The sequence below is a fragment of the Xyrauchen texanus genome, chromosome 22 (assembly GCF_025860055.1).
Source record: "Xyrauchen texanus isolate HMW12.3.18 chromosome 22, RBS_HiC_50CHRs, whole genome shotgun sequence".
Taxonomy (NCBI): Eukaryota; Metazoa; Chordata; class Actinopteri; order Cypriniformes; family Catostomidae; genus Xyrauchen; species Xyrauchen texanus.
This window is the reverse complement of record NC_068297.1, coordinates 19,956,376-19,982,617: the sequence shown is the minus strand read 5'-3', so window position 1 is coordinate 19,982,617 and position 26,242 is coordinate 19,956,376. Positions and strand designations below refer to the sequence as shown.

The 26,242-nt window shown below is 36.4% G+C and overlaps 1 protein-coding gene across 1 annotated transcript; it reads left to right on the top strand.

Moving 5' to 3' along the window:
• Window positions 1-859: 859 nt before the first annotated feature.
• Window positions 860-26,194, top strand: LOC127662746 (sec1 family domain-containing protein 1-like). The gene is made up of 25 exons (XM_052154053.1): window positions 860-927; window positions 1,746-1,816; window positions 1,919-2,007; window positions 2,205-2,295; window positions 2,445-2,567; window positions 3,699-3,786; window positions 3,890-3,979; window positions 5,586-5,641; window positions 6,111-6,196; window positions 6,393-6,492; window positions 6,980-7,119; window positions 11,645-11,735; window positions 11,865-11,938; window positions 12,782-12,863; window positions 12,968-13,064; window positions 17,434-17,504; window positions 19,394-19,473; window positions 19,597-19,659; window positions 19,744-19,819; window positions 21,482-21,535; window positions 23,448-23,500; window positions 23,840-23,873; window positions 24,190-24,255; window positions 24,330-24,398; window positions 25,970-26,194. Exons 1-25 carry the CDS (start codon window positions 897-899, stop codon window positions 25,991-25,993), a joined length of 1,899 nt encoding a protein of 632 aa, XP_052010013.1. The 5' UTR covers window positions 860-896; the 3' UTR covers window positions 25,994-26,194.
• The last annotated feature ends 48 nt before the right edge of the window (window positions 26,195-26,242 follow it).

Below are 26,242 nucleotides of genomic sequence, written 5' to 3'. Positions count from 1 at the left end.
ACGTCATAAGAAAGTGTTTCACCGCTGTTCAGATGCACTTTGGAATGTTTTCATCATTTTTATGTATAAAGGTTTTCCATCTGAACGGACTAAATATTAAATGAAACAAATGACAATAAAATGCAAAGTAATCTCTTCAGTAATGAAAATTATTTTTGAATGTAATTTTTATTCTAAATACCAATGATTTAAATTGTAACTGTAGTGGAATACAGTTACTTATATTTTTTATTTTAAATAAATAATCCCATTACATGTATTCTGTTACTCTCCAACCCGGGCTGTATAGTGCCGATACTTCACACAGTCGAGATAACCTTTTTTTATATTATTGACAGACTCACCTGAGTGTGTAGATGGTCCTATAGGTTACTACGTTGACATGAACTACTTTAAGTTGTAATGACAGCCAACAACTGCACAAGTTGAGCATGAAATAGATTTTTACTCATAAAAAATTCAACGGTTATTGTTCTCCATCTGGATTGCTCATTTTGGTAGTTTTTGCATTGCATCTCAAGACCAGAAACAGAAAACAGGCACTTAGAATCATAATGGCGCCACCCATTGGTTGATCAGGAAAACTTTGGATAGCTAATTTTACAACTTAATTGACATGATGATATGTCAACAAACCCTACAATTACTGTAAATTCATGATTTAAACAACTTCAAAGCTCAAATAATAGGTAACATGAGTTTTAAAGGAAGAATTAATGTAAGTGATTTTATAAAATGATAAGCCTCACATAATCTGCCTTTAAACTATCCATTCACTTCAATTCTAAGTGCTTCACTGTAACCTCGATGTTTCCTTTTTCACTGATATCTTGTTCAGACTGTTGTTCACCAGTTGCCACGTCACCCTCACAGTCGTCACCGCATAAACAGTAAAGATGGCGGCCTCCATCCGGGAGAAACAGACAGGTCTGTTCATAAGTTTTGTTTTATTTCGAAACACTCGTTATTGTTGATATTATTTAAATGGACGATTTTCAGATCTTATTTATTGACGAATACACAACAACTGGAATTACAACGTTTAACAGTCAAGATGAGGATGCTAACTGTGTTGTTCATCTAGCAGCTGGTTAACGTCAGATGAATGAACGATATGTTACGCCTGGGTAACTAGATAAAGACGTATTCGTGTTTTAATCCCTACATGCTGCCAACCGTCTTGTTTATGAATTCTGCGAGTATTTTAATCCCTGAGACCTGTCAAGAAACCACTGATGATGATAACACAAGCTTAGCGAAACTGTTAAGCTTAATATTTAGTGTAGAACAGTTATATTTCTGTTAAATGGGTATTGTTTTCATGATGAACTTTGTATTTATTTTTCGATGGCTAACATTTTAATTCATGGATGTTGACACGCTGTCAGCTACGTCCATTGAAAATGTTATTGCTGTGCATTAGATCTAATTAATCTTGAAATACCTGTAAAATAATTCCTGACTTGAGTACATCACATAAAATACTTAAACTAGAAAAAGGGCGTTTTCCAAATTTGCAATCCCTTGGAGAAATCCTGTCAAAATATTAAAGGGTCTGTGATGTCTAATCTGTCTGTGATGTCTAATAATGTCTGTGATGTTCATGCACATGTGAAAGTCCTTTGAATCTCAAGCAAGTAAATCAGCCATGCCATGTTTTTGTCTGTTTACTGTTTTCAAAATGTGATACAAGTATTTACACTATTTTAAACTGTGATGTATTCATATGATGTTTCTGTCATTAGCTGCTCTAAAGCGAATGCTCAACTTCAATGCTCCACCCCTGAAAAACACAATAGCTGAGCCGGTATGGAAGGTAAGGGTACTTAACATACACCTAGCTGTGTGCACATTGGTGCAGTGATGCTTTTGTAGTTGTCATTTGCATCAACCCTCACACAAATTGTGATCTTATTAGGTTCTTATTTACGATCGCTTTGGCCAAGACATCATATCTCCCCTGCTGTCTGTGAAAGAGTTGCGAGACATGGGCATCACTCTGCACCTGTAAGGACTGTTATATTTCTTTATGTGTTACACTAATGTTATTATATTATGTTATTGTGGTTGAATAAGCCTTTTATTTAATAGATATTTGAATACATTTTTCAATTTTCAAATATACGTTCATGGTTTTTCCTCTTTGAATGACTGTTTACATTTGATTTCTTTGCACTATATCTTTTTTTATTTTTATACCTTAGCTCGTTGCACTCAGATCGCGATCCCATTCCAGATGTTCCTGCCGTTTATTTCGTGATGCCCACAGAGGAGAACATTGACAGGATGTGTCAAGTAAACCTTAAAGATGTTTTGTCTTTCACGCTTAATTATTGAGACTCACTATTTGCATTAAAAATATTAAAAACCCCTCTCAGTCATGACTATTAATGTTAAAAGATAAAGCAGTTGCAAAACTAATACAGTTACTTTTACCATTGCAGGACCTGCGAAACCAACTCTATGAGTCCTACTATCTGAACTTTATTTCTGCAATCTCCAGAAGCAAATTGGAGGACATAGCAAGTGCTGCTCTTGCAGCTAATGCAGTAAATCAGGTGACCAAAGTAAGTCAAACACATGTGTTCATATGTCTTTTCATCTGTCATCTTGACAATGTATTATGAGTAATGGGTCAGGTTGACAATGGATTAAGAGTAACTTGCTTTTGGTTTTGAGATTTCTTTGAAGTTTATGTAATGTGACTTCACACACGTCACATTATATCTTTTTTTTCCTACACAATAAATGCTTAAAGGGATAGTTCACCCAGAAAGGAAAATTCTCTAATTTACTCCCACTCATGTTATCCCAGATGTGTATGAATTTATTTCTTCCACAGAACACAAATGAAGATTTTTAGAAGAATATCTCAGCTCTATTGGTTCTCACAATGCAAGTGAAAGGTGACCAGAACTTTGAAGCTCCAAAAATCATATAAAGGCATCATAAAAGTAACCCATAAAACTCCAGTGGTTAAATTCAGATCTTCAGAAGCAATATGATAGGTGTGAGTGAGAAAAAGATACATTTTTAAGTTAGTTTTTGTACCATAAATCTCCACGTTTGACCAGCTCCATCCAGTAGGTGGTGATATGCATGAAGAATGTAAATCGCCAAAAAAATGAAGAAGAATGTGTAACTGAAAGTGAAAGAGGAGATTTATTGTAAAAATGATTTAAATATTGATCTGTTTCTCACCCACACCTATTAGATAGCTTCTGAAGACATATATTTAACCACTGGAGTCTTATGGATTACTTTTATGCTGCCTTTATGCTTTTTGGAGCTTTCTGGTTGCAATTCACTTTTGAACAAAAGAGCTGGCATATTCTTCAAAAAAATCTCTGTGTTCATCAGAAGAAAGAATGTCATACACATCTCTGATGGCATGAGGGTGAATACATTATGAGAATATATATATAATTTTTGGGTGAACTATTACTTTAAGAGTGGTAACAGCCTAGTGTTGATTTTAAAGTTTTTTTAATGGAAAAACTTGCATTTATTTATTTTTTTGTTTTTATTTTTTTCTAACTTTGGTTGTCTCACACTGAAAGACAAGCTCTATGAATGCCTGAAGAGAGGCAACAAATTTACTGGTCATTATTATAGCACAGACTGGTTCAAATGCCAGAATGTGCACTTTAATATATTTAAATGTTTCATTCTAAAAGATAATCTCTCTCTTTTCACAGGTCTTTGATCAGTATTTGAACTTCATCACACTTGAAGATGATATGTTCATTCTCTGTAATCAAAACAAAGAACACATCTCCTATCACGGTATGCTTCTAGAAAAACGTCTAGAAGTATTTACTTGATATTTACAAATTACATTTTCAACCTAAATTAAGTTATTAACAAAAATACTTTTCTCTCCCTTCAGCAATCAACAAACCAGATATCATGGACACAGACATGGAGGCTATAATGGACACTATTGTGGATAGTCTCTTCTGCTTCTTTGTCACTCTTGGTAAATAATGGCAGTTTTTATTCTGATGTACATTTAGTCTGTCCATTGGGTTGTTTTGAATTAGGATTATGATTTGGTGTTGTGTGTAATTTCTGCCAGTAAAATCACGCCATTGAGACCCTGTTTACACCTGATATAAAGATGTGTATTGTGTAATCCGATCACAAGTTGCTAGCGCTAAATAGAGGTATAAACGGCATCCAAAACATTTTGTGATTGGATCACAAAAACCACATATAGAGGTAGTCAAAAATGCACATCATATTTGAGTTGTAAACACTAATCCATCCTGATGCATCCCGGACCACAGCGAAGCACCTCCCCTCACCTGTCCATCATTCGCTGTGCTAAAACAAGAGTTTAAACTTTGACAAAAAGTGCAGATATACACCTGCACAATAAATTCACAGAACTACTTCAGTGTGTTTGATATCAACATGCAGTGACACAGATGAGAAACACGCACATCTGAAGCTCAGTTAAGACAGGTAATCCACTAAAATAATGGAGAATTCGCTCAAAATGTTCAGTTTGTGTATATGTTTATATACGGTATGTTTGTTCAACTTGGATTTAATCATAAAAGCATCCGAGAAAGCGCACCCGTTTTATTTGCGTTTTCTTTGTATTTTACGACTTTTTTGCAGTTTATTGTCATGCAGTAACACACTAGACATAGCAATTGTTGTATGTTGTAATTAGGTCAGAGACCCTCCCCCTGAACTCACAAGTGGTCACAGAAGATGCATTTGAGTGACCAGGGGTGAACAGCGAGTGTCCTGTTTTACCACATGTGATCAGATCACATGAGACGCATCTTAATACTAGGAGTAAACAGGGTCTATTAGAGCTCAGAGTTTAAATGTCTGTCCGCTCAAACAAACAGCAATGTTTTTAAAAGCAGCTTAGACCCACAGTGTTTAAACTCTTTGTGGAAATCAACATAGATGTTTCTCACAATTATGAGAAAGTATTTTAACACAAAAAAAGTTTAAAAAAATTACACTCTTCACATTCAAAGATGCTTTGGCACAGAAATTGAAAATCTCAACTAAAATTCCTTCTGACTGAAATGTCACATGATTCTTTCATCAGATGTTAATGTTGATTATTATTTTGTGAAAACTTGATATTTTATCAAGAATGAAAAGTAGCCATTTTTTTAAATTATTATTCTAACATTACACCTGTCACAAAGGGCCACTGGGTGGCAGAGCTATACTGAAATTGTTCTGTGTATTGCTCAAAAGACAAAAAAACCATTTAGGTGATGCATTGAATATTTACATTAGGTCAGTTTTTAGTTTACTGAATACAATTTGTCTTTCATACAAAATTATAATGAAAAAGTTGAAAAATGCAGATTTATAAATTGTTTCAATTACTCCAACCTCAATACAGGAAAAAAATATTTCTATATAGTAGAAGTGTTTTATTTAATAGAAACATAATAATTGAAATGAATTACAATGATCTAGCCTACATTGCTGAAGTGTGAGCGTAAGTATCCTGAACATTTTTGTGTATCTTGGGTGTTGGGAGCCTTTGTGCAGATATTTAATGCACCCTCCTATTGGCAGTAAAGTAAGCTTTCCTGTTATCATAGGTGCCGTCCCAATAATCCGATGCCCAAGAGGGAATGCTGCAGAAATGGTAGCTGTGGTAAGAGATCCACTGATCTGTTATTTAATGTTCCTCTGATACCTTCTTTATTAATAGTCTGAGACACCTTTGTCCTCTCCTGCTCAGTAAAGTGGGTCTTAGGAACTCTGAGTGCTATATTATGGCTGTGGTAATTCAGTGATCAACCCCTCCACTAATCTCTGGGTTATAGTGCATTTGTAAATTTTCATACTCTGTGTGCCGTGTGCAAACTGATACTGTCGCTTAATTCTGTTTCACTAAATTCTTCTTTGTTCTGTTTGTGGGACTCGGTCCAACCTCGGCTCATTTTCTCTAGAGAGCTGAGCTTTAGATGATTAGTTTCAGCAGAAGAATGTCTCGCTGTAATGTGAGATAACATTAACTTCTGAAGTTGCTCAGTTTATTGGATTAATTTATTTTATACATATCGTACTACTTGTTTCTTCTGGAAATATTATTAATGTTGATTTAACTCTGTTTTGCACAGAAACTTGACAAGAAACTGAGAGAGAATCTGAGAGACGCTCGGAACAGCCTGTTCACCGGAGACACCATGGGCACTGGCCAGTTCAGGTGGAGCAAAATACACTTGTACAACCCATTAAAGAGTATATGAAGACTCCGTGTGGATCAGTTAGATAGTGGATCTATCTAAAGATAGATAGATAGATAGATAGATAGATCATTTTGAGGAAAGATGTAGAAGGACAGACTGATTTCAATACAAGTCCATTGTCTTTCTCTGTCTTTCTCTCCACCACTCCCACAGTTTTCAGAGGCCGCTGTTTGTTCTTGCCGACCGTAATTTGGATCTAGCAACTCCTCTCCACCACACATGGACGTATCAGGCTCTCATTCATGATGTGCTGGTGAGCAGAACTCAAAGAAACTCATATGACCTGAAATTAAGGCCATATTAATTATATATTACCTTTTTCCTACAAGAGTTAATGCAGTTTCCATTTGGGGGGAAAAGTACAAGTATTTCCAAGTAGCAGCATATGGAAAGATGAAATTATTGCAGTTATCATATGGATGACAAAGGGGTTTCATGAGATGTGGAATGTAATTACTTGGTTGCTTTTTGTGCCAATGATCATTAATCCTTTGGGTATTTTTTCCATGGTCTCAAAAATGATTCAACTTAAATAAAGCATGCCTTCAGTCACCTCTGTGCCAACAGTAATCTGATGAATTGTATCATCTAAGCATTTAGAGTGAAAGCTTTCGGTACTGTTTTCATACAACAAAGTGTAACACTGTAATTTTGCAAAAGTTGTCCAGCAGCTTTAAAAACTATTATATTGCCTAGTCAACAGCGTGACTCATTTGTTGATATGTATGTGTTTTTATCAGGATTTGTACCTGAACCGGGTCAGTGTGGAGGAGTCTCAGGTGTCAGAGGCCAGCCCAGCTGGGGCACGACCCAAAAAGAAAAACAAGAAGAGCTATGATCTAACTGCTGCTGACAAATTTTGGCAAAAACACAAAGGAAGGTACACTTGAAGTCTGAACTTTACATACACCTTAGCCAAATACATTTAAACTCAGTTTTTCACAATTCCTGACATTTAATTGTAGAAAACGTTCACTGTCTTGAGTCAGTTAGGATCACTACTTTATTTTAAGAATGTGAAATGTCAGAATATTAGTAGAGAGAATGATTTATCTCAGATTTTATTTCTTTCATCACATTCCCAGTGGGCCAGAAGTTTATAAACACTTTGTTAATATTTGGTAGCATTGCCTTTAAATTGTTTAACTTGGGTCAGACGTTTTAGGTAGCCTTCCACAAGCTTCTCAGTCAATAACTCAATAGTTTTTGGAATTTTGGCCCATTGCTCCAGACAGAACTGGTGGAACTGAGTCAGGTTTGTAGGCCTCCTTGCTTGCACATGCTTTTTAGTTCTGCCCACACATTTTCTATTAGATTGAGGTCAGGGCTTTGTGATGACCACTCCAATATCTTGACTTTGTTGTCCTTAAGCCATTTTGCCACAACTTTGGAGGAATGCTTTGGGTCATTGTCCATATGGAGACCCATTTGCGACCGAGCTTTAACTTCCTGGTTGATGTCTTGAGATCTTGCTTCAATATATCCACATCATTTTCTTTCCTCATGGTGCCATCTATTTTGTGAAATGCACCAGTCCCTGCTGCAATAAAGCACCTCCACAATGTGATGCTGCCACCATCATGCTTCACGGTTGGGATGGTGTTCTTCGGCTTGCAAGCCTCACCCTTTTTTAACATGATGGTTATTATGGCCAAACAGTTCAATAATTTTTTTTCATCATACCAGAGGACATTTCTCCAAAAAGTAAGATCTTTGTCCCAATGTGCAATTGCAAACTGTAGTCTGGCTTTTTATGGCGTTTTTGGAGCAGTGGCTTCTTCCTTGCTGAGCAGCCTTTCAGGTTAGGTCCATATAGGACACGTTTTACTGTGGATATAGATACTTGTCTACCTGTTTCCTCCAGCATCTTCACAAGGTCCTTTGCTGTTGTTCTGGGATTGATTTTCACTTTTCACACCCAAATACGTTCATCTCAAGTAGACAGAATGTGTCTCCTCCCTGAGTGGTGTGATGGCTACGTGGTCCCATGGTGTTTATACTTGCGTACTTTTGTTTGTACAGATGAGCGTGGTACCTTCAGGCATTTGGAAATTGCTCCCAAGGATGAACCAGACTTGTGGAGGTCCACTTTTTGTTTTTCTGAGGTCTTGCTGATTTCTTTTGATTTTCCCATGATGTCAAGCAAAGAGGCACTGAGTTTGAAGGTAGGCATTAAAATACATCCACAGGTACACCTCCAATTGATTCCAATTAGCCAATCAGAAGGCTTGACATCATTTTCAGCTGCTTAAAGGCACAGTTAACTTAGTGTATGTAAACTTCTTACCCACTGAAATTGTGATAGTCAATTAAAATGTAAAAAATCTCTCTGTAAAAAAATTGTTGGAAAAATTACTCATGTCATGAACAAAGTATAGTTTGCTAATATGAAATCTGTGGAGTGGTCAAAAATGAGTTTTAACGATTTCAACCTAAGTGTATGTAAACTTCTGAATTCAACTCTAAATATCTACAGTACTGTTAATAAAACTCATGTACCACAATGATCAGAAATAGGCCTACTTATTGTTTATTATTAAAAATTAATTCCAGTATTTAGAATTATGTTCTGTAGTGTTCTAGTATTTAGTCTTGTGAATAAATGTAATTAATATAATTCGTGCTGGCCGATATATCAAATATTCACAATATATTTGCAATGATTTTGCTGCTGATAACAACAACTTGAATATCGCGTTGAATTTAATGTGCTTTTTATTTGGCTATTAACTTCAGCGTCAACAGATTTGTTTTGCGATTCTCCCTTTTCTTGCAACTTATGAGAGTGTTAAGATAAAGATAGTGTCTCATTCAACCTTTAGTAGCAAAACAACATTAGAGTTGGTAAGTTTGATATATTTCAGTGTATAAGTTCAAACTGTCTGTTTCAATTAATTGTTTCAAAAGTGGATCTCTGACTTAATGATTCAGGCCTGCATTTGATGTTAGTTTAATTCTCTAACGGCATTTTCAATATGTATAGCAACTATTTTGGTTGTACTGGCAAATATGTAATGGTTTGACGGGAGAACATGCACATTTGTCTTAAAGGAATAGTTCACCAATAAATTAAAATTCTCTCACCATTTACTCACCCTCATGCCATCCCAGAAAATATGACTTACTATCTTCTGCTTAAGATTTTTAGAAAAATCTCTCCGCTCTGTAGATCCATTTAATGCAAGTGAATGGTGGCCAGATCTTTGAAGCTCAAAAAACACATAAAGGCTATAAAGTAATCAGTTTGACTCCAGTAATTAAATACATATCTTCTGAAGTGAAATAATAAGCATATTATTAGCACAAGCACAAGAAATAGATCAATATTTAAATCCTTTTTTTACTATAAATGTCTACTTTTCCACATTCTTTTGTTTTTGGTTATTCACATCCTTCATGCATATCACCACCTACTGGGCATGGAGGAGAATTTATAATACAACCCCAATTCCAAAAAAGTGATTTGTAAATTATATTCACCCTTTGAAAACACTACAACTACACATTATGTGATGTTTTACCTTGTGATTGTCATTGTTTTTTTAATATACAGTAATTTCAAATCAGATGATTGCAACACGCTTCAAAAATTTTGAGATGGGAAATTTAAGACTACTAACAATTTGACAAGTTAAAATAACAAGGCAATGTGAAACAGGAGATGTTAAACAGGTGAGGCAGTCGTGTCATACCATATAAGGAGCCTCCAAAAACAGCCTAGTCCTTCAAGAGCAGGGATAATTCGAGACTTCAGCAGACTTTTAGATGCTTCAGCAAATAATCCAGCACATTGAGAACAATGTTCCCCAAAGACAAATTGGAAGGATTTGGGGCATTTACCCTCTACAGTTTACCCTATAAATATTCAAGGAATCTGGTCAAATCTCGGTGCGTAAAGGGCAAAACGAAAAACACTTTTGAATGCACATGATTTTTGATCCCTCAGACATCACTGTCTTAAAAAACATCATTCATCTGTAATGGATATCACGAACATGGGCTTGGTATAACTTTAGTAAATCTTTGTTTGTCAACATCAGTCGCTGCTGCATCCACAGATGCAAGTTAAGACTTTACTATGCAAAGCAGAAGTCCTATATCAACACTGTCCAGAAGCGCTGCTGACTTCTCTAGGTTCGGTCTCATCTTAGATGGAAAGTAGAACAGTGGAACTGTGTAAACCGTTTTTAAGAAAAACACAGCCATCAGGTTCTCTGGGTCAAAGATGAAAAGGACCATCCCAGCTGCTATCAGCATCAGGTCCAAAATCAGGGCCAGTGTCTGTATGGGCCAGGGGTGTGTCAGTGCCCATGACATGGGTAACGCGCACATCTGTGAGGGCACCATTAATTCAGACAGATATGTAAAAATTTTGGAGCAGCATATACTGCCATCCAGCACCGTCTTTCCAGGGAAGTCCCAGAATTTTCAGCAGGACAACTTCAAACCACATACTGGTCGAATAAGCAGAGGGTGCGTGTGCTAGATTGGCCTGCCTGCAGTCCTGACCATCTTCAATATAGAATGTGTGGTGCATTATGAAGCGCACAATACGGCAACGAAGACCCTGTACAACTGAAGACCTGCATAATGGATGAATGGTGGAAAATTCCACTTTTTAAACTTAACAAACTTGTGTCTTCAGTGCCTAAATGCTTAATAAGAGTTATTAGAAGAAATGGTGATGTTTCACAGTGGTAAAACAAAAAACGTTTTGGAGTCTGGTGCAATCAATCTGATTTGAAATTACTGTACATTAAAAAAATAAAAAAAATAAATAAAATAAAATTCACCTGGTAAAATGTTTAGTTCTCATGCTTTCAATTTAGCAAAGGGTGAATATAATTTACAAATGACTCCTTTTTGTTTTTATTAGCAGTTTTAATACTGTCCCAATTTTTTAGGAATTGAGAAAAGGGGTTAAAAAGGGGTTTCTCATCGGCACCTATAATATTGATTCTGAAGACATATATTTAACCAGTCTTATGGATTACATTAATGCTGACTTTATGTGCCTTTTGGAGTTCAAGTTTTGGTGACTGTTCACTTGCACTGAATGGACCAACAGATCCGAGATATTCATCTAAAAATCTTTGTGTTCAGCAGAATATAGGAAGTCACACATCTAGGATGTCAGGAGGGTGAATAAATTATGAGAGAATTTTCATTTTGTTTTTCATTCTGTTGCAATATTTGTAAATATTTACCAACGATTGGTATTCGCTATTAATTTTTGGTAAATTAAAACAGCTGTAAGTTTCTCTGAGTTCCTGAGTTCCATTCCTGCTTTCAGACCATATCAACTAATTTATACAGATTTATTTATGACAACTTAATTGCATTTAGGCAAATTTTTGCATCAACAGAATTAAAATAATTTAATTCATTTCCGTTTACTGTTCCAGTCCATTCCCTGAGGTTGCAGAAGCTGTGCAGGAGGAACTGGATACATATCGAGCCCAAGAGGATGAGGTTAAACGCCTCAAAAGCATCATGGTAGGACACAAGCATGCGGTTTGTTATTTGTGGAATCTAAGGAGGCTGATGATAAATAATAAATGAAGGAATTGTTGCACGGTAGCTGTGATAAGATGCCAGTAACACAGATATGTGGTTTTCTTTAAGGGCTTAGAAGGGGAGGATGACGGAGCTATTAGTATGTTGTCAGATAACACTGCCAAACTTACCTCAGCCGTCAGGTAAGAGAAAATATGTATTTATAGCTTCAGAGTACTACGAAACAATTGTACCTTAAACACAAATTCACATTTATATTGATAAATAGTATTTCTTATTACAAGGCTCTCTTGTGTACTGTGTTCTGCTTTGTCAATCGTGGAAATCAGCAGTCAGATATTTTAGTTTAATGGTGTATTTGACTGTTTTCCCTGACAACCAACTTCATACAATGTGCTAGTTCCAAGTTTTTTGTAGCATTACACATTCTTTCCTCACATAATGAAATAATTTCAACATAGATCAATATTTCATTACATTTCATTACATTTTATTTATTTGTTAAGAAGTGTAATATACAGGATAATGAAGCCCGTCAGAGTGCTACCAAGTTCTACTGGCTCGGACCTGAGAAAACACGGGACAAACCCCTTCAGGATGATACAAGATCCCTTCACTTTTTGTTTGTGATAATATCTGGCTGTCTGTACATTATTCTTTGAATAGGTGTATGCCAGAAATAACAACATATAACCATATATTGTATTATTTCAATAACATGGTTATATTCTTGGTTGAGAGTGGCAGGTGAAATAATTTTTTTATTTACCGATCAGTCCCATTTACAAGAAAAGGTGAACCTCCCACTTGGAATTTCATTTAGTTTTTAATCAGTTATGTAAATAAAATATAGTATATATCCTAATATAATCTAATTACATCCAGTACGTGTCTCATAAGTAGAGACAGCTTTTATAAATATGTACAGTATTAGTCAATGTACTCCAAAAAAGGCCTACTGTTGTATCTCTGTCTGACCCTATGCATGTAGTGTTGGATAACACAGTGCTCCTCTTTCTAAACAGTTCTCTTCCTGAGCTTCTGGAAAAGAAGAGACTGATTGACCTCCACACCAACGTTGCCACAGCGGTTTTGGACCACATCAAGGTCAGTGCACATTGAGAAAAATGTTTTTCATCTCTTGGGTTACATTTTCACAGCATCTTATTATTCCTGCGAGGAAGAGCTCCATATTTGTCCTCTGTATTTAGAGCCGTAAGCTGGATGTGTACTTTGAGTATGAGGAGAAGCTCATGAGCAAGTCCACTCTTGATAAATCTCTGCTGGACATTATAAGTGATCCTGACGGTGAGTCTTACTCAAGTTAAACATGTACTGTATCAGTTCTATCACAAACCATTGTGTCACTACAGTTTTACTTGTTTGTGAACATTCGTCAAATGGATAGTAATGGCTCTTAAAGCTGTTTGAATGAGCCATGTTTCAAATAGCCAGTATATGCTCATCTGTAACTGCATATAATTGAATTTTGTATTATATTATATATAATTCTATATTATACTATATTATATATATTATCGCAGCATGTTGTTACAAACCATTAAATATTTTAATTGTGATTATTTTTAATTTCAGCATATTCGGTTAATGCATTAATTTCCTTTATAAGATGGACTAAATAATAAATTTAATTACTGGGTTTGGCAGTTTGTGTGGATAACACTAACTACGTTTCCATCCAAGGAATGTTTGCAAAAAATAAAGCTGATGGAAAAGAAAATTATTGCTAAAATTTCACAAGTCTCTTCATAATATTTTTCCATTTAACTTTAGCGCATAAACTCTATGTCGATACTTCAAATGTCATGAAAAACTGGTTTGGAAACACTTTTTCAAGAAAATTGGCATTAACACAAATTTGCCCCAATCGTTAGCCTGTGTTAATCATGACGGCAAGGTATACATCCTTGAAAGCCAATTTGTTGTACTTGATTATGGATTGATCTTAATTGCATATAGATCCGATGCTGCAAACATGACACTTCCAGGAGTGCCAACACAAATATATCAAATCTTGCATATCGACAAATGCACGGAGAACAAATGAATGGCCACTGTTTGTGATTAATTTGTTTGCAGTTGACATCCGTTTATTTATTAAAGTTGCTTTTATGCATCATTCAAAATAATAGTCAGCAGTCACGGAATTAGCCCACAATACAATTAATAAATGCACAATACTAGGAGAAAAAAGTTTTTGGAACACTAACATACAACCCAATTCTATTCCATTTTTGTTTAGTTTACATTTGAAAAAATGAAGGCAAAATTCCCTGTATTAAATAAAATAAATTACCAAATGAAAAAAATATATATTTTTAACCTATATATACCTTTTCTTTACACAAACTTAAATTAGCTTTACCTGTTCTGTAGATGAAAAAAGTCGGCAGAATAATATTCTCAGAATGTTCTAGACTTTTTTTCAAGACTATATACTATCAGATCTATTGGTTCAATGCTGAGATCACTTTCAGAAAACTAGCTTTTGAAGATTTTAAAACATTTAAATATTTTAAATATAACCCTCTTTACCTCGGATTGCATTTGCTGAGCTTCTTCAGAAAATGTTAATTGCATTATGACAAATACATTTTAGATGCCAATCAAGTTCAGTTGGTCGTTTAAAGTTGCTGGACAAATATGCGGTACATAATGCAGTTGTGATGGCGATGCTTTAGATTAGATGATTGTTCACAATAGCTTATTGAATATCAGGAATATATCATATGTAAACCCTGATATAACACCGCATCCATTTTTCTTTAATAGTTGTACACACAACTTATACACATCAATGGATTGTTCCTATACTAAGACTGAAAGTTTCCCCCACTACCAGGTGCAGGTTGCCAGCTCGAACAGAGCCATGATGATTTGCGGAACCGGTTGGTGGCAACCTGCGAAAGGCGCAACATCAGGATCAATATTACAGTCCTATTAGAAGGGCAACTGTTCCCTTTTGATTGCAATTCCTCATCTTCTTATTGCTTTTATTTGTAAAATTAAAATGACATTAAGCTGTCTAATTGCAATAGATTGCCTCAATACACTCCCCATTTTACAAACCAAAACTTATGCGACAAAGTGTTTTTTTTTTAGACATGACGTCATCATGCACACCATATTTATCGCTAAAAGTCCATTTGAATGGAAACAGGCAGAAGACGCTAAATTTAGCAAAACAAAATTACGCATTTTCACTTTGTAGATAACAAAATAGCACGAGAAGTGGATGGAAACTAGGCTACTGACAGCGGTATATACAGTGCATACGGAAAGTATTCACACCACTTCACTTTTTCCACATTTTGTTATGTTATAGCCTTATTCTAAAATGGATTAAATTCATTATTTTCCTCAAAATTCTACAAACAATACCCCATAATGACAACGAGAAAGAACTTTGTTTGAAATCTTTGCAAATTTATTACAAATAAAAAACGAAAGCATAAGTATTCACAGCCTTTGCACAATACTTTGTTGAAGCACCTTTAACAGCAATTACAGCCTCAAGTCTTTTTGTGTATGATGCTACAAGCTTGGCACACCTATTTTTGGGCAGTTTCTCCCATTCTTCTTTGCAGTACCTCTCAAGCTCCATCAGGTTGTCAAGTACCATTTACTGAGGAGTGGCTTCTGTCTGGACACTCTACCATACAGGCCTGATTGGTGGAGTGCTGCAGAGATGGTTGTTCTTCTGGATGGTTCTTCTCTCTCCACAGAGAAATGCTGGAGCTCAGTCAGAGTGACCATCAGGTTCTTGGTCACATCCCTGACTAAGGCACTCCTCCCCCGATTGCTCAGTTTGGCCGGGGGCCAGCTCTAGGTAGAGTCCTGGTGGTTCCAAACTTATTCCATTTACAGATGATGGAGGCCACTGTGCACATTGGGACCTTCAATGCTGCAGAATTTTTCTGTACCCTTCCCTAGATCTGTGCCTTGATATAATCCTGTCTCGGAGGTCTACAGACAATTGCTTGGTTTGTGCTCTGACATGCACTGTTAACTGTGGGACCTTATATAGACAGGTGTGTGCCTTTCCAAATCATGTATAATCAACTGAATTTACCACAGGTGAACTCCAAACAAGTTGTAGACATATCAAGGATGATCAGTGAAAACAGGATTCACCTGAGCTCAATTTTGTGTGTCATGGCAAAGGCTGTGAATACTTATGTATATGTGATTTTTAATTTTTTGGGTATAAATTTGCAAAGATTTCAAACAAACTTCTTTCACGTTGTCATTATGGGGTACTGTTTGTAGAATTTTGAGGAAAATAATGAATTTTATTCATTTTGGAATAAGGCTATAACATAACAAAATGTGGAAAAGTGAAGAGCTGTGAATTTCCGGATGCACTGTAATAAATATAATAATACTTTACATTTATATAGCACTTTACATTGCAAGGCAATCTCAAAGCACTTTACAATAAGGTAAGTAAAAAAATGTATTGTATATATATATATATAAAAGAATGCTGCTGGTATATTAATGCAGCTGTGGCCTTTTTATATTCTCAAATTGAATCAAAACCCATAGGAAATGCAAACGCAGAAATGCAAGTCTGCACAATTTAATAATAAAAAACTTTCCCCAAACTGTTTGGATGTATCTTATATTTTAAAAATAAAGGGTAATATTTCACCTGCAGTTAATTAAAATGAAATTTCACCAAACATAGAATGCAAATTACTTTTGTTAAACGGCCCTCTGGGTTTTATTTATAAATAAATTATCTGTAAAAAACGTCTTTCTCTATTTACTGAGAAATGTGTGTGCCAATTTTTTCAAATTTAATAAATGTGTTAACTGTAAAAATAAAACAAAATAACAACATTAAACATATTTAATTACATGATTTTACGGCCCTAATAATACTAGATAATAAAAATAGTGATGATAATATTATTATGATCTTTAATTGTAACATTGCTTGGCAACAATTCTTATCTTTGCATTATGCCTGACAGTACCCTTAACCATGGTAAAATCACTGTAACTCATGGCCTCAAGTGGCTTATTGCTTTAATAAGCCTTGGCTTGTCAACTGGTCTTCAAGTTTGATCGTATTCCAAACATCCCCATATCCCTCCAAGCATGGCATTCTGCCTCACTGTCAAAGTGTTGTTTTACCAAGACAGCCTCATCATGAGAGATCAAAGAAAACTAATTGAATGAGTAACTCCTACCCCATTCCCTTAATGAGAGTCTATCTCACCCCTTATCATCATCCAGTCATTTTTCCAGCTTAGTGGACTGAAATACATCACATCCCTGGGGGGAAGCGGTCTGCTTTAAAGGCTCTCTGTGATGCTACTACCACAGGATGAAATTTGTTTTCTCTCCTGCCAGCATTGTGAGGTTTCAAAAGGCCACAGCTTCTTGATCTCCACAGGGTCCTCTTTAAGTTCATAGGCTTCTTACAAGTACACATGAATGGCCACTATTTTAACTATAATGATTATTATCCATTATTTTTCAAGTGTTGAGAACACACAATGCGTTTTTGTTCAGTCAAGTTTAATGTTTGATTTAAAAATCACATTTCAGCTTTGGTGGGGGAAAAAATACTAACAAACTCTTGTTTATTATTAAATGTAAATTAACTGTATTCATTTTAATTTATAAATATTTTTCTTATCGGTAGCTGGAACAGCTGAGGATAAGATGCGGATGTTTTTGATCTACTACATCACTTCCCAGCAGCCCCCATCTGAGGTAAGGTCCCAGACCAGAGAGTATCCATACATAACTACAAAATATCCAGTAACAAGCTTCACATATAGTTGATTGTGTCCCATACCAACATTAAAGGGTAAGTTCTTCTGTCATCATTTACTCACCCTTGTGTCATTCCAAACCAGTGAGACATTCTGACTAGGCTCTAAGTCCCTAAAATTATGTCTAACATCTCTTTTTGTGTTCCACGGAGCAAAGAATGTCTGGGTTTCAAACAACATGAGGGTGAGTAAATGATTACAGAATTGTCCTTTTTGGGTCAACAATACCTTTAAAGCAATAGTTCAACCAAAATAATAATAATAATACAAAAGTCTAATCATTTACTCGCCCACATGCCATCTTAATTTCTGAACACAAATGAAGATTTTTAGAAGAATATCTCAGCACTATTGGTCCTCACAATGCAAGTAAATGGTGGCCAGTATTTTGGAGCTCCAAAAGCACATGAAGGCAGCATAGGATCCAAGACTCCATTGGTTAAATCCATGTCTTCAGAAGTGATATGATAGGTGTGGATGAGAAACGGATCAGTATATAATCCTATTTAATACTATCAAACTCCACTCTTTTGTTTTTTGGCGATTCGCATTCTTCATGCATATCGCCACCTACTGGGCAGGAAGGAAAATGTGTATAGGCACCCGCATCACTTTACCACTGGAGTCTTATGGATTACTTTTATGTTGCCTTTATGTGAATTTTGGAGCTTCAAAATGTGTTATCCATTCACTTGCATTGTGAGGACCTACAGAGATTAGATATTTGTCTAAAAATCTTTGTTTTTGTTCAACAGAAGAAAGATAGTCATCCACATCTGGGATGGCTCATGGTGAGTAAATGATGAGAGAATTTTCATTTTTGGGTGATCTATCCCTTTAATATTCTTAGATAAATAATCCTAAAGCATAGATTTGTGGTGTCTTCTATCGAGGTTGACTGTGGTGGTCTACCCTGATCTGCACTTTCGGTAACACCACACTTTATTAGAATCAGTGGCAAATGCATGGATTTCACTGTTAAATTAAACATCAAGCCAAAAATATTCCGACCACTCTCTATGAAGTTCGGCATAGGTTCTAAAACCCTGTACTTTCAGACTGTCTTCAAAAGCCTTGTTGTTCTTTGGGACACATGCAGCGCAGATTTGAGGAACACCGACACCCTTTGATGCAGTGTCCAAAAGTTATTACTCTTGTACCTTGATAAAGCAGAATTGTTCAGATCATGGTAAGAGCTCTTTGGATGTTACTTAAATGGCTGTAGAAATGCTAGTATAAGTTCTTCCAATGAAAGGAACAGGCCCATGGGAACAAGCTGGGATGTATGTACTATATCCAAGCCCTACCTCTCCCAAAATGGTGACCACAGTTCACCCCTGTAGTTTAGTCATGGTAGAGAAAGCACACTGGCCAGTGCTTTGGGCAGGGACCCTGTAGTTATTCTCTATCCATGTTGATCAATGCAGGCTGTAAAAGCTTTCACTTTCCAAATAATAATGGTGTGTTCAGAGTTGACAGTTGAAGTCGAGTAGGAACTATTTTTCACGTCTTTTGGTATCCTTTCTTTCATCTGTGTCCTCCTGAACCGGTAGAGATTATTGTTGGCTAAGCTTATGCTTAAACTCCAAAAACAGACTTTTTGTTGTTTGTTTCCTGAGGCAGAAATGAGGTTGGTGACATCAAAACGGCTTTCTCACTCATGTGGTGTAGACTCGTCCTGATGAATGCATATGACTTGTGAGCTATGTGTCATTCTTCATTCTAGAAAAACAATCCCTTTTGAACTGTTGGATTTTTGTTTTTCTCTTTGAGAGTCGAGTGTTGAATAAATAAAAGTTTGAAGCTAAGACATTTTGTTCCTTTTAGGTGGATCTAGAGCAGTACAAGAAAGCTATGGTGGATTCAGGCTGTGACTTATCCCCACTTAACTACATAAAGCAGTGGAAGTAAGTGCTGGCCATTGTCAACAAACACATCATAACACAATGTCACGCTTGTCTAGTTAATACATTAAATTCAGCAGAAAAATGAGAACAGTAGTGTCGCAACTCATATAACCTATTTTCCAGAGCATTCACCAAAATAGCTGCAACACCAGCCAATTATGGGAGCAGTGGAGTGAAACCAATGGGGTATGAGGCTACACCAAATTAAATTTTGTTAGTGCAATAAGTGTTTGAATGCAAAACGATAATGGCCTGTCTATCATCTTTTAGACTTTTCTCAAGGGTGATGAACACTGGGTCCCAGTTTGTGATGGAGGGTGTGAAAAATCTGGTTTTAAAGCAGCATGTGAGTATATAGACTTATTTTTTTCCTCATGCTTTAACCTACATTAACTAACTAAATATGAATATCTGCACTGACTACTATCAACTACACTAGAGTAATTTAAATTAGATTAACAGCACCTATAAAGTCAGATTAATCCTCAAATCAAGTGGCGTTGAAGAGGTGGCTAGTTCTACTAAGTGTTTGGAACCAAACTATTTTAAAATAGATGAAAAATCAATATGCTTACATTGAAGGAAGGACCCAAGCTACTGTATATCTAGGGACCAGGATATAATAGCTTTTGACTTAGGACAGTAGGAACTCTCCAAGCAATGCCTAAATAACCACCCAGAACACCCTATCAAATGCATCAGCATCACAATTTCTATAGGTTGGACTCACTTCTAAAGAGAAATAAAAATTCTCTGATTTTCTTTATTACATAAATTGCATTTATGCTGCCTTCACATGCTATCTGAGAGATACTACTTCCCACTTCTGAAATTACATTTTTCATTTTTCATGTGCAAGTGCATTGTTGTCTTAGAGACATAGAAATGTGAAGGACGCCAGGTTCATTCAGAACTCTTATTTTTTCACCATAACACATGTTAGTCAACTTGTTGGTGATATTGGAATTTTGGTCAAATTTGTGCCTTTTCCTTTGTGTAAAAAAAATCTACAATATGCATCAAATGGTTACTGATATACGCAAATGTACTGTATATGACCGAAACGGCAAGCAATGAGGTATTATAATTTGCATTTTAAATCAAATTAATTACATGACATGCATATATCAATATTTGTAAAAAGAAGAGAAAAAAAAGCCCACCAAATAACAATAGTTTGGTACATAATGATTTCAATAATTATAAATATATATTTTTAATAGAATAATTAAAATACATTGTATAATTGTAGCAGTCATTATTGTATTTGCATTGATAAGACAATGCAAAAAATGGCTTTAGAAGGCAATATATGTTGATTTCCATATTATTGAGCACAAGCCTATCATTGGCATACAGTCCACAGAAATCCATTTCGCAATTTAATTCATCAGTCTGTTTGAGATTTATAATGATGCTTTTGGAGCATCTCAATTTGGTTGTGTTGTGTTTAACTTATTTTACAAACAAATTATGTTTAAACAAATTTTTGGTCAAGTTAAACATAATTTGAAACTTAGAAAAACACGTCCTTGAGATCCCAGCATTCGGAATTGCCTTCCATTCAGCTGTTTGATCGCAAGAACACGTTCATATCTTATGCTGCCTTTAGTGCCAGGGAAGCCTAAATGTGTATTTTCTCCAGTACAGCTTGAATTGCTCAGATGTAGGAATATTCCTTATTATGGTCCAGGGACATGATTAACTGCATTCATTTTTGTAAAGCTTTATTTGTTTTATAATGGTGCTAAATCAACAGCCCTAAAAAATATTATTCACTACAGAAACCGTACTCTCCTCTGCCATGTTGAAATTCTCCTCCCAACTCGGAAACTCAGGTAGTGAAATTATTCTTATAATTCTTATAAAGAGTTTGCCAGTCGTAATTCACGTGGAACCTCAGTGGACGAAACTTGTTTTTTCGAGAATTTGGATAGCATGTGAAGCATGTGGCATAATATTTAGGTTTTTGGGCTTGTTGTGATTCTCATTTGTATGTCTCATATAGAACTTGCCAGTTACTCGCATCTTGGACAACTTGATGGAAATTAAGTCAAACCCGGTGAGCACATGATCTGTTCATCTTCTTCCACATAAACACTAATGTTCATCATGTTTTGCTGCTGTATTAGTGTGAACCTTACATGAATTTTATATAATAATAATAATCTTATGGTGGTTGTTGTAGTTTTTTCCCACATACTACTACTACTGCCTATGCTAAAAGCTAACAGCCTTTATCCAATTTTTTTTAAAGATCATTAGGATTTTTGTGTCAGTGTGCAGTGTGTAAAATAGTATTTTGGATGGCCCAGCCTGACTGCTTTACCTCCTACTGCGGATTAATGGGTATGACATTGCAGTGCTATGGGACACTGAATTCACTCTGAATGGTGCACTGAAGAGACTCTTTGAGTGTATCGAGACCTCAGTCCAGGCAATCTGATCTGCATGGTTAATGCGACTGTCTCAGTCAGGGGAACACCTGCAGAGAGAGAATGAGAAAGAGAGGGAGAGGCTGAGCAAACCCCAAGCATTAAGTTTCTACAGCTCGGGGAGTTGGAAGCACTCCATTTGGTCTTTTCACCTTTGTGAAACAGAACAAAGGTGCATACCCCTGTGTGTATAAAGCTAATCTTAAAGCAGGGAACTTCTGTATGTATGGTGAAGCTAATTCAACGCTAATGGGATTGTGTTCTGCTAGACAGTAAGGGTAGCAGAACACATCCCTTTAGAAGCTGCAAATGTCTGTATATGAAGCATCAGGTTTTTAACATGCTGGCTGTTTTAAAGTTATTATTGGACCGTCTTGAAGGAAAAGTCTATTTTGAAAATGCTTTGAGATCAACTAACTGCCGGGGCTGTGTGGGGGGAATGATTGATGCTGATTTTTTATAAATGTGGAATTACTGAAGAGGATATGATGTGGCAATTCTTTGACAGCACCCTCCTAATATGACTTCTAGAGACATCTTGAGTTACCTGTAAGCATGCTTCCAAGAACTATACTGAAGTGTTTTAAATATAAAATGCTGCAATAGAGACAGTGAGCTGACATTTTAGCTCTTGAAATCAACAGTGGCCTTTTAGCATCCACTTTCTCCTACCGTGACATACCGGTAGACATTATTTCCTTCTAAAACACCCTCAGAGTCCCTCTGTTCTTCTTGCTCTCAAAAGCTGGGGTGGACAGATTACCATATCTCGTTACAGGCTGGAAATGCTTCCCCTTCAAACACTTCCTTTTATGCCCATAAACTTGAATTAAACATAGCAGTATTATCATTTTCTCAGCTACTGGAATTTCAGTGCCCTGCACAATACGGCTCTTGTTGGAGAAGCTGGGCTGCTGAAGGCCTTAGATCGATCCAGTATCTCCTGCCTCCACCCCTTGTCTCACAAGGTCTAAGAGTGTGTTCAGCACTCACTATTAAATATTAGCTTTGCTACCTAGCAAGGATAAATGGATAGCAAAAGAATCTTTAGCCATTTGTAAGTGCAATGGGGCTCCTCTTTCAGTAAGTTGATGGCAAAGAATTTCGTCCTATAATGAAGTATGCGCTGGTGCACCAGGGCTGCCAGGCCAGATTGACTGAGGTCCCGTGTGGGAAGAGACAGGCTTGGCCCATCCGATATGGAGGATGAGGAAGTAGGAGGCCATTGGCCCTCGCCTCAGAGACAACTCTCTTCAATTTGTGTCGAGACTGTTCAAAGGAAAGAGGGGGTATCAGGGTTTTTCAGTCTTAAATGAAGGAATGGGAGAAGATATTTTTTTTTTTTTTTACTGTTTGAGGCTCCTAGTTCTCAGACAAATTGTTGCCGGAAAGCATTTTATCTTGATAAGCGTTTAATGTAGATGAATGAGGTGGTTCTTAGGAGGTGGGGAAATGGGGAGGGTGCAGTGAATGTCATTTCATCCTTAATTTACTTACGTGCTCTACAATCCCAATTGTTATGTGTTGTGATTTTTGTAGGAGACAGATGACTACAGATACTTTGATCCCAAGATGCTTCGTGGAAGTGAGAGGTAGGACACCAAAGACGAAGACTAGGCTTGATAGTCATGAGGGCTTCTTATATTTTCTAATTATACATCTCTCTATGTTTGACTTGGTCCCGCTGTATTCAAATATTATGTTAAAGGTATTTGATACATGGAGGAATTTCAAATCGGTTGTGTCTTTATTACATACACATAAGGCAGTATTGAAGTTAGGTAAATAATGGATTCCCACTTCCTTGCCAATGCTGCAACTTTCCACTGAAAATATTTACAATATAAGATCTGTCGTCTTTCCACAACTATTGGCTGTTTGCACTCTCTCCCAGAGATGATGAATTAATTCTAAGTCTTTAACTCCCTCAGCTCCATTCCAAGAAACAAGAACCCCTTTCAAGATGTGAGTATAGAAACCAGCGCTGATATCTGATATGTGATGTTTCACTACACGTGGTTGTGATTCTGCACTGTGAAGGTGTTGATATGGTATCTTCATGGTTTGACACCCATGCACTGTAACCTGGCAGGGATAATCTGTGTTCGCAAGGCACAAACAGCCTTCTGTTCCTAAAGGAGATTAGGCCATGCTGTTGACAAAGTGTCTGAGATCTGTCTGTAGGAGTGTCATTTATTTCAAGAGTCGTCCTGTGAAATATCAAGTGCAAGTCTTCATCAATTTACTTAAACAACTGATATCAGATTTTCTCATTTCACAGGCCATTGTCTTTGTTGTTGGTGGAGGCAATTATATAGAGTATCAAAATCTTGTTGACTACACAAAGGTATGCTTGACACATTTTGATGAAGAACTCCATTTGCTTATAAAGACGAGTGTAACAATTATTTTTCTCTTCAGGCCAGGCAAGGGAAGCGGGTTCTTTATGGCTGTAGTGAGCTTTTCAATGCAGCCCAGTTCATTAAACAGGTATGATAACTTCCCCTACAGCAGGGGTCGGCAACCTACAGCAAGGTAATCACCGGCAGGCAAGCGACAGCGAGAGAGGTTTAGACTATTTTATTTCAATGCAGTCCCTCGCACCTGCATGCCAATCTACCTCTTGATGTAATCCTTACTCATGATCAGCATGTTTTCGTGAGCTGAATGGGAGGCTAAACAAAAGGTTATTGTGCGTTGAGTCTGCTATATAGTTACAGACTCACGCATCACGAGCCAGCAACGAAGATTAATTCAGGCAGTGCTTCACTGTTTTGGTGAATCGTGTGTGTAAACGCACCCGCTTTGCTTCAGTCTTGTTGAGCGGATGACAGCCTATTCAGTCTTGTTGAGAAGATGACAGCCTACATTTTATGTTTTATTTGTTTCTTTTTGCTTACAGAACAACACATGATGTAAATAAGAAGACAACTCAACCAATCCTTGAGATTTTTAGCCCAGCACACACCCTCCTTAAACCACAATGCTGGTGACTCTCAAAACTACATGAAAAGATTAAGAGATTAAACATAAACGCACATTGTGGAGTTCAAAAATATGAGTCTGTTTCAAAATATAACTTAAAACTTGAAAAACGTTTTAGGATTTTGCTGTCGCATTTCACTGAAAGTGAAGCACTGCCTAAATTGATCTGGCTGCCGGCTTGTTATGCGTGAATGGCTTGCACGCGCTGCACTCCTCTGTTGCCTCTTCACACTTTTAATAGTGTTTAGCCTCCATTCAGCACATGAAAACACGCTGCGTGATCATAAGGATTACACCAAGATCTAGATTGGGTGGTTAGGCGTTGACATAGCCATTGACAAGGAAAATCAAAAATGGCACTCCATGCCAAAAAGGTTGCTGACCCCTTCCCTACAGCATAAACCTGTAAGAAATGTTTGTTTGAATAACTGTCATTAAAAAATGTAACATATCAAATAGACTTTGAAGAACATTTAATGCATCATTCAAGATTTCAGTCATGATTAGCATCATGCTTCAGCTGAGAGCTAAGAGCTAGAAATATATTAATATTTTTTCACGTGCATGGACAGATATCAGTGAAAAATAAATCAGATTATCCCTTAGTTGGAGGGAACAACACTGCTTTGAGTGTCTTGGAATACTTTTTGCAGCTTGGAGCAAATCTACGATGTACTTTGTTTTAACAATTTGACACCAAGTCATAACGTGCCTTTCCCTCTGTAAATATTTGTTAAACATTTTGCCCAGTTTTTTTTCCACATAGAATTCTTGTTCATATTCTTTTACCCCTTATTCCTCTTCCTGAGCGAAAAACATCAGTAGAACTTCCATCAGTAGATTTTAGGTTATGTTTGTGGTCTGTCTGGCACCTTTGCTGCAAAACAAGTCTGCCCTAGAAGGATAATAAATGTTGAATTGAACTGATCTCTTCCCTTGGCCATGAATTTCATAATACTTTGTTTGACCTGATTTTCCCAAAATGTATTCAGTAGTAATCAAAAAAAAAATTATTGTGTTAATATTTTTATGCGATATCAGAACTGTTAAGACAAAACCCATTCGTTTCTTCACAGCTCTCCCAGCTTGGTCAGAAATAGGAGCATTGGAGTCCAGTTATCCAGCCTTTTCGAAATTGGAATCAAAATGTTGATTTTGTATTGATCCATTGCAATCCCTCTAACTTGAGAATCACTGCTATTCCATGTACTTTATACTGTTTTCCTAAACTATTTAATGACATACTAAATGTTCCCCACAATAAAGTTGAACAGCTTAACCCACCATTTGCGTACTGTTTTCTTTCTTCTGGTACACTATGGGTTATCGGAATATGTATAGACTTCTAA

What these genes read in the sequence shown, in the direction of transcription:
- LOC127662746 (XM_052154053.1), top strand. Translation starts at nt 897, where the DNA reads ATGGCGGCCTCCATCCGGGAGAAACAGACAG. An exon ending in CATCCGGGAGAAACAGACAG is followed by an intron (nt 928 to 1,745) that starts GTCTGTTCATAA and finishes TTCTGTCATTAG; the next exon opens with CTGCTCTAAAGCGAATGCTC. An exon ending in CTGCTTCTTTGTCACTCTTG is followed by an intron (nt 3,980 to 5,585) that starts GTAAATAATGGC and finishes CTGTTATCATAG; the next exon opens with GTGCCGTCCCAATAATCCGA.